General features: G+C 57.7%; 1 protein-coding gene across 2 annotated transcripts in view; it reads left to right on the forward strand.

Moving 5' to 3' along the window:
• The first annotated feature begins 242 nt into the window (after nucleotides 1–242).
• MGAT5B (alpha-1,6-mannosylglycoprotein 6-beta-N-acetylglucosaminyltransferase B) overlaps nucleotides 243–9181 on the forward strand; it is a 66271-nt gene continuing 57332 nt past the window's right edge. For both annotated transcript variants that reach the window (XM_024761038.1, XM_024761037.1), the window contains exons 1-2: nucleotides 243–310; nucleotides 4117–4229. In XM_024761038.1, coding sequence (XP_024616806.1) covers nucleotides 243–310; nucleotides 4117–4229 — 181 coding nt within the window. The remainder of the gene's footprint in view (nucleotides 311–4116; nucleotides 4230–9181) is intronic.

The raw sequence follows: 9181 nt of genomic DNA on the forward strand, positions 1-9181 counted from the left end.
GCAAAGGGGAGCTGCTGCAGTTTCTGTTCAGAGAGGGCCAGAGGATGGGCGAAGGCTGCAAAGCGAAATCACTGTGGGTGTGAAGGGGCCATTGCAGAAGCCCACTGTGGCGGCAGAGGCAGCGGCGGCGACCGGAGGGAGGGCCCTGGCACCGGGCGGAAGCGGGGATCGACTCCCAGCGCCGACCTAGGGACGGTGCGTCCGGCCTCGCCCGCGGCTCCTCGCGCAGACAAGTTTGAACAATGATCACAGTCAACCCTGATGGGAAGATAATGGTCAGAAGATGCCTGGTCACCCTGAGACCCTTTCGGTAAAGTTGTTTCCCGGTTGGCGTGGGGAGGTCTTTTTCTCCAAGGGGGCGTGGGTTGGGGTGGGCGAGGTCAGCCCCTGCGAGAGTGTCTGTCCCAAGGCTGCCTGTCCCGTTAGCAGAGGGGGCGGTTTGTGCTTCGGCCCTCGGTGGTGGCTAGTGGGGCTGGGAAAGGGATGGAGCTGGGGTTCCGGTTCGGGTGGGGAGGGTGTGTAACTCTGGGACGGGTACCGAGTTTGGTCTAGGTTGGAGAGGACTCGGGGTGTGAAGGTGGGAATGGGGGCAGAAGTCACCGATGTTGTGGTCCTGGACCCTGGAAGTCGCCCCAGCCAGGGTGCCCCTTCCCTGCCCCTCCGGTCCTTCCCCACGTCGCGGACGGCCCAACCCCCGCGGCAAAGTTAGCGCTCTGGGCGGGGCGGTACCCCCACCTGGCGGGCCAGTGGAGCCCTGAGTCGGCCCGCTGCTCACCCCCTCTGCCTGTCCCACCCCCTCTGACGCCGCCTTCTGCGCGCACTCCTCTCCGCGGGTTGCGGGCCTCTGTCCAACGGGAGGGTCCCTGAGATTGCGGCAAGGACCCCCTCTGATGGGAATTCGATCCCCGATCGCGGGCCTTGGAGAGGCTGGGGCAGGGGCGGCGCTGTGGGGCGGAAGGGCGACGAGAGCGTGGAGGCGGGATGGAAGCGGAGACCGACCCCCCCCACCCCAACCTCGGCGGTCAAGGCCAGGCAGGGCTACGGCCGTCGGGGTCTGCCTGGGTTCTGCTAGTCCCACCCCAGGGGCCCCCAGAGCCCGGCGGTTCCGGGGCAGCTCCCGCTCCTCCCAAGCGCCATCGGAGCCGGGCCTGCAGCCGGGGCTGGGGAGGGGCGCTAAGCGATGGGTGCCCAGCGGAGTCAGGATGCCACCTCGCCCAGGGGCTGAGCGGCGGAGGGCGCCGAGGGGGCGGCGGGGCCCGGGGCGGGGGTGGGCCGCACTCGGGATGCGGCCACAGGTGGGGTCCGGGCGCGGGAGGGAGCCCGCGAAGGCAGGAGCTGTACGGGCAGAGATGCCCGAAGTTTGGGGGTCGGGAGGGGCCAGGTCTGAGGCCCTTCCCTCCAGACTTGAGGCGGAGACCCGGCCCCTCCCATGCCCCCCGCTGGTTTTCCTTCTAATGGAAAGACCGTGGCTCACGTGGCTCCCGCCCTGCCATTGCCTCCAGCTATTGGATCCTCCGGCGTAGGGTGCAGAGTTGAGGAGACAACCTTTAGGACGGCAGGGGTCAAGCTGGACCACCAATGTCCAGAGGATTCGGGACGACCGCAGAGCTGGGGGTCCCCAGAATAGAGCCTTGGGCAGGTGATTGGGGGTGTCAGGAGCCCCCACGCCCTAAAGTTCCCATGGGAAGCAGGTGGGAAGCTAGCATCTCTGGAAAGGGCCTTGTTCCTCCGGGGGAATCCTCAAATCCCTAGCCAACCCAGACCGTCCTCAGCCCTGTCTGTCCCACCCAGTGTTGGCCCCTCCCTCCAGGCCGTGGGAAGCCCAGCCTCTGACCCCAGCTTGGCTGGACATTTCCCGGCACAATTGGAGGCAGCGGCTGGCGCCAGCACCACGGACAGCGCCAGCTCCCTAGCGCTCCTTCCCTTTGGGTCCTGCCCCTGTGGCTCTTTCAGGCTCTTTTCTGAAAGCAGGATGCAGAGGTGGGGTTGCATAGGTTCCCTCCCCACCCCCAGGTTATGTAACTTCCTCTCAGGGTATCCCTAGGCTTCCCAGAGACCCACAGCCACCAGTGAAGTCTTCAAGTCCCCTTCAGATGCGGGGTGTGTGTGTGGGGGGTTTACTACCTCCAACCGTATCAGCCCTACTTGTTAATCCTCAAGGGCAGCTGGGAGCCCTATTCCCAGTGGTTTTCACAGAGCCTCCGGCAGGGTCCTTATTCTATAATTGCTTCTGGAATGTTGCTTGAATGGATACATGGGTGGACAAAACCGTTTTAACTTGAATCTACTGTAAATAGCCCCAGGATTGGGTCTGGCAGAGAGAGATGTAGATGAGGTGTTTTGGGGCTTCAGGTTCTGGGCTAAAGGCCTAGATACCTTTCTCACAGCAGGTTTTTGGACGCTGCCAGCTCAGGTCCCCAGCTCTAAATACAAGTACCCCATAGCTGGGGAAGGGGAGAGGGAGTGGGGGGCGAGAAACTTGGAGAAACCCATCCTAGTCCTCAGGCTGGGGGGACAAACCGCTGATTTCCCCCAGGATCTTCCTGGATGTGTGACCACCCTCCCCCTACATGGTCCTTCTGGCTGTTGTAGCCTGAGACCAGCCTGACTTCATCTTGGGGATCCCAGGGCTAGAGTTCCACCCCCAGGCTTGGTAGAATTCAGTGAGGGGTCCCTGGGAGGTGAGGGAGCAGTGTTCCTTGTGCCATCTGCTGGGGGAAGCTCCCAGTGCCATATCTGCTTTTGGGTTCTGCCCCCCCGCTCTGACTTAATCTCTAACAGCTTCCTTTAAGTATGGGTTGGGAATTTTGTTGTGCTTTTATTTTCTGCTACAATTATGTGTTTTCTTTAATGAATCAAATTTTAATTAAATACTGCACTGCCAGTTTCAAATAATGAAGATTAAAATGCGTAAACAAGTCTTGCATAGAGATACAAACAAATGTGGGGTTTGAGGATGGAGGTGGAGGTGGGAAGGCTGGAGGTCTCCGGGATGATTTGAGGGGCCCCCCATGGTGAGCCTGGCTCCACCAGAGGTGGGGTTCCTCACCCTGACCTGGGGGGGGCTCCCCTTTCAGCTCTGCCTCGGGTAGATTCAAAGTCCCAGAACAGCCTCCACCTCTGCTTCCCTAAGGCTGTGCTGGCCCAGAATCTAGTATGGAAGCAGCAGGAGCCTGGGGCCAGACTTGAGGGCGGGTTCCCTGCTGTCCCCCTGGGGATACCTTAGTTCTTGGCACTTGGGACGTAATCAAAAACTATGTGTTGAAGTATAGACAGTCGTGTTTTGGCCAACTCCCCTGACCACTGTGACGGCACACACTTGTATGACACCCCGTGCACAGGTGCTGGCTTACTCTGAGCCGTGGTGTAATCTACCGTGTGCCTGCCTGGTGAAGATGTGGATAGGGGGAGTCTGCACACAGAAGGCAGCCACAGGACCCTGCCCTTCTAGATCTTACCATCTGGTAGTGATGGGAGCCCTTCCCCACCCCCTGCCCTGAACATGACAAGGATGTGTTCAAGCTGGTTGCTGCAGCAAGGCCTGTGTGTACACAAGTGCTGATCAGGGCCCAGGTGATTGATGGGCTCCAGGTGGGTTTTGTCTGGACCAATTACTTGCCCTCTGGCTGGCATCAGGTCCTGCTGTTTCCATCTAAACCAGTTGTTCATGAACTTGAGCGTGTATCAGGGTTACCTGGAGAGCTTATTAGAATGCATTGCTTATCCCACCCCCAGAGTGTGTGATTCTGTAAGCCTGGGACTAGGGCCCAAGAATGAGCATTTCTGACATGTCCAAGGTGATGCTGATGCAGCTGGTCTGGGGACCACACGTTGAGGACCTCTGCTGTCAATGAGCCACCTTCCGTCTGGAGACTAGAACCTGCCCAACCTTATACCTTAAGGATGCCTCACTGTCCTGCATGGTTTTGCATGTGGCCACTTCCTTGTAGTCCAGCTCTCTTTATCCTGTGTGATGGGAGACCTACTGGCCTGGGAGCTCAACCCCCTGGTCTTTTATCCCTCCATCCCTTCCTCACTCATTCATTCGTAGGGAGCCCTTACAGGATAGGGGTGCGTGTGCTGACCTAACCCTGACCTGCCCTATTGTCTCCGCAGGCTTTTTGTCCTGGGCATTGGCTTCTTCTCACTCTGCTTCCTGATGACGTCTCTGGGAGGCCAGTTCTCAGCCCGGCGCCCGGGGGACTCCCCCTTCACTGTCCGCACAGAAGGTATGTTGGTGGGGAAAGGGGAGTCCGAAAGGGTTGCAGGGGTCGGGGGGTCAGAGGAGAGGGAAGCCTTTGAGCCTAACGCTGCAAGAGGCTTTCTGGGGCTCTGTCTTGGGCGTCTGGCCACCTCGTTGGTGGCTGTGTGAATGGTGGGGGCCTTGCACCCTGCTTTGGCTCTTGTCCTGGCTGTGGTAATCAGGCTTCCGCTGGTCTAACCTCTCAGGCCAGGAGGGGCCTTTGAGCCGGGGTCTCCCAGGCATCAGAAGAGGCTGCCTGTGTTGCTTCTCTAGTGGGGTGGTTTGAGGTTTCTGGATATGACACCTGTCTCTCTGAGATACACATATTCTGTACCTTCGGCCCAGGCACAGGGGAGAGGGCAGGACTGCTGTGGGCTCACGGGTCTTATCTCCAGGCTCTCTGGTCCTTCATTCTTGCCCACGTGATGCTTACAAGGCAGTGGAATGGAGGTTCAGAGCATGGGCTGTGGGGACCAGATGGACCTGGTTTGTACCCTGGTTCATCATTTACTAGCTGTGTGCCATTGGCCACATCACTTAACTCACCTTCAGAGAAGGAAAGCAGTGACCGTTTTCAGGGGTTGGATAAAATGGGCTCACGTGGCGTGGGGGTGTGATAGGGTGGTGGCCTGGGAGACCTCCTCCTGAAGGTGGGTCCCGCTCCCCCCTCATCCTACTCAAGGAAGAATGGAGAACAGTTCAGAACTGCTCAGTGTGTCATGGGGGCTCTCCCAGTAACCGTGGGAAGGAGACACATAGTGGGGAAACTGGGGCAAAGGGGGTTTCTGGAACTGTTCAGGGGGCTGCTTTGTGGGCTCTCCCCTGCCCCTCTGGGAAAGTCTCCGTTTGAAGTCCACCTTCTCAAACCCCCAGGCCTCATCCGGCTCCCCTCTTCCCAGCAACGGATAAACCCTCCCGTAGGATGCGTTGTGATCTAGGGTCGGTGCTCCGAGGGGCACTTACTCTGCCATCTGGTGTCTCCTTAGATTCATGCCTTTGGTTTAACATGCACTTCTTTAAATTTGCAACAGCTCCCAGCAGGAATTTCACATTTATTAGACATTCTAGCCTGAATGTAAACGAATCTATCCCCTCTCTGACCCACAGAGATCCCTCGGTCTCTCGGAGCCTCCGTTTTCTCCTCTGGTAAACGGGGCTAACAATACCCTCTTCCCCGGGATTGTCATGAGGGGGTGTGAAGATAACATATATGAAGGGTCTGGAGCAGCTTCTGGCAAATACTGTGAGCTCTGTAAACATTTACTGGATGTGGTGAGTCTGAGACGGGGGCATTGCCGGAAAGAATGTTTAGGGAAAAGAGGACCAAGGAGATACTGAGGTCTCCACGTGGGAGACTCCTGAGGATGTGGGGGGCGGGCTGTGAAGGTGCACTTGAGGGGTAGCTTGGGGAGGTGGAGAGTAGGGGAAGGGGTATAGGGAGCGATGCTCAGGCTACCTGGGTGCCGTCCCTAGCAAGGGGGCGTGTCTGTCTGGGTGGGCTGCTGCAGGGGGCTTGGGCAAGCCGACCTTCAGCAAGGTCAGGGCCCCAGCAGGTGGGAGTCAGGGACTGGGGGAGGAGGGGTGTATGGCTGGGCTCTGGTTCTTCTGTTCATCTGCCTGGGGTGGGGGATGGGGGTCCCATCCTGGCAGGGGGTGGGCCCAGTGCCCAGAGGACTGGGGGCTTGTGGGCGTCCTGCCGTGCCCTGCACTGTGCAGTTTGCCTGGCAGAGGGAGAAAGGGTCCAACTCCAATCTAGATGTTGTGTCTAAGGGGTGGGCAGAGCCATAGAGGGCAGAGGACTTGTCCAGGGTCATGCAGTTAGACTAGAGGCGTGTGTGTGTGTGTGCTCGCGTGTGTGCGTACATGCGCACACGTACACGTGGGTAAGCTTCCTATCGGAGTATAGTATCCAGAAACGGAACCCATCCATGCACCAGCAACCTGGATCAAGAAACAGAGTGTGATCCACCCCCAGAAGTGCCCCCAGGCCTCCTTCCACTCACTACTTCCCCAAGGACTCCAGGACCCTGACTTCTAATAGCACAGAGGACTGTTGCCTGGTTCTCTGACTTTATGAGAATGGAATCATACGGCAGGTGTTCCATTGTGTGCCCCCCTTTCTCTCGAGAGTACATTTGTGAGATTCATCCGTCTCGTGCTGTGCGTTTGCAGACGTTTGTTTTCACTGCTCCACAGCATCCATTGTGTAGATACATCACGATATATTTATCCACTCTACCCCGGGGCGGACATTGGGCTATTTCCAATTCGGGGCACTTGTGAATTGTGCTGCTGTGAACATTCCGGCACACGTCTGTGGTGGACACATATGGGCATTTCTGTTGGGTGCACCTGGGGGTGGAGTTGCCGGGTCTCCTGTGTGTTGTGACCTTAGTTCTCAGACCAAGTGTTTTCAAGTCTTTTCACACCTCCCAGGCCCCTGTGCTGGAAGCTTCGTGCCTGGAATATGGAAGTAAAGGCCATGAGGAGGAACTAGACAGGGAGGGAGCCCTCTGAGAACCCCTGGGAACTGACCCCAATTCGGTTCACATCCCAGGTCCCATTGTCCCCTCAATTTTTTTCATGCCCTTGGATTAAGTGGATTTGCTTGGACAGACCCAAGGCAGAGACTTGGAAAAGCCCTAAGTTGACTTTGTGGGCTTAGAATCCTGGTCCTGTAAGAGATGACCCCCCAAATGAGAACCCCACCCTGGACCTGGGGTGGCCCTGCGGACAACCTAGGAGGTGCCAGCACTTCTACCCAGGAGCCGCCCAGGGAAGGATGGGGTTGGAAGTGGGGGGCGGTTGGGAAGGGGTCTGGGGAGCGATACTGGAGGTCACAGTGGGGGGTTGGATGTTGGATAATGTTTGTTCTGGGGGTCTGTGAAACCCCAAGGCAGAAGCAGGAGAAGAAAACCCACTAAGGGTTAGAAAAACGATTTAGAAAGAAAAATCCTCCATTGGTCAATAAAACTGTCTGAGCACAAATAGGGAGATAACCTCTCCTCTCCTTGCCTGTCCAGCCTGTGAAGACGTGGACGTGGCTGGGGCGGGAGGGGCCGGGTGAAGGGTTTTCTCTGAAAAGCGGAGCGCCTGCCACAGCCTCTTACGGACTGTGGTCTCCCTGGGGAGGCTCTGGTTTCCCCTGTGGGCCAGTTCCTATTTTGTGTTAAAGTTCTCTAGTTTGGGGATAAAAATGTGACAGACATCTCATTCTATATTCTGCACAGTCATCTTAAGATTTAGGGGAGCAGTAGCCCAAGCAGAGAATCATAACTGGGTGGAGGGCTAAGCCTAATTCCCTCGTGCCGCAGTTGGGCCCCGCTTGGGCCTTGGGGGAGGATTTTTTTTTTTATATGCTCCCTCTGCAGTCCTCCCTCCCCACCCCAGTCCCTCCTCCTTGTCTCCTGCCTCTGCTTTCCTGCTCTTGTCCTAAGAGGAACTTGCTTCGCTCCTAACGAGAGGGGACTCGAACTTATGTCTGACGCCTCCCTCCTGGGGTCGCCGCAGATCCCGCAGAGCCTGTGTGGCGGTTCCTGGCTCTCTGTCCTGTCTTGAAGTAGAGGTCAGAGGCCGTCTCCGGGGAGAGGGCTGCAGGCCACAGGTCCTTGCTTCAGCTGCTTGTGTCCGCCCTGAGGTTCCCCCGTGGACTGGCCCTGCCAGGCGTCCCGGACCCTGGCCAGCCTTGGAACCTGGGGAATATCAGAGACGTAGTTCCTTGCTCTGGCTCTGGCCCTGGATCTCGGTGCTAATGGGGCTTTTCTTCTCAGAGGCTGGCAGTGGATGGGTGAGCCAGGGCCTGCCCTTGTCTCCCACGCTGCCCAGAGCTCCCGTGGCCTCAGCTGGTTTCCGCGTTGGCCGTGTGCAGAGACAAGTGTACACACTCCTTCAGCTGTGCAAACAGCAGCTCACAGCCCCCTCTCACGTGCCTGGGAGGTCTCTTCTGTCTGGCACGGTGGGGGCTCCTTCAGTTTCCAGGAACCAGTGGGAACGGGTGGTGGGTGGGGACAAGAAAGGGGACAAGGGCAGAGAGGAGAGAGAAACAGAGAGCATGTCTGAGGAGGGGACGGGGCCTCGGTGGGTGATAAAGCACCCCTGTCGATATATGTGAGGACCATTTGTATCTCTCAGCATCCCAGCTTTCCTTATTTGTATGGAAATATGGAGGGAACCTGTGTGACTTCTGAGATGTGTCACTGGGGCCTCACATTAAATATGTTTCAGTTTAGCCGCCGCTGAGAGCGGTGAGGTGACTCAGGGCAGGTACGTCAGGAGCCCGCTCTGCCGATAGCCCTGGCCGGCGGTGGCATCCAGGGGGCACACCACGTGGCCGAGCGGCTGGAGTGGCTGTGTGTAGCCTGCTTCCCTCCCGGGAGCCACCCCCTGCCTCGTCCAGGGCAGAAAATGTGCCTAGTGTCCTGGGGCTCCTCAGGAAGTGACGGGGGTGGGGGGTTGGTGGGGGGCTGTCTCTTGAGGTCTCAGGAGCTCCTGGAGTCCTGTACCATCTGCAGACAATGGGAGTGGCCCCCGAACCCCAGGTGCTGGGAGGGTATCTTCGTCCAGTCTGATGGAGGTGGCCTTACAGACCCATCTGAGATCTGTCTCCTTAGCCCCAGCCTATAAGCCCTCTGGTCTTCTGGGGTCCCTCTTTCTGTTGACTTTTTTTTTTTTTTTTTCCTTTTTGGCCACACCATGTGGCATGCGGGATCTTAATTCCACGACCAGAGATCAAACCCATGCCCCCTGCAGTGGAAGCTCAGAGTCCTAACCACTGGACCGCCAGGGAATTCCCTCTGTTGACATTCTTAAAGAATTGGCTTCGTCCCTTGTATGAAGGGCACTCCAGAACCCCCAGATATCTCCAAATACTCTAGGGGGCTTATGTTTCCCTGGTCACCTCTTGCTCTGATCCCCTGCTTCTACTGAATTTTCATACTG

Source organism: Neophocaena asiaeorientalis, unplaced genomic scaffold, assembly GCF_003031525.2.
Source record: "Neophocaena asiaeorientalis asiaeorientalis breed wild unplaced genomic scaffold, Neophocaena_asiaeorientalis_V1.1 scaffold30, whole genome shotgun sequence".
NCBI classification, from domain to species: Eukaryota; Metazoa; Chordata; class Mammalia; order Artiodactyla; family Phocoenidae; genus Neophocaena; species Neophocaena asiaeorientalis.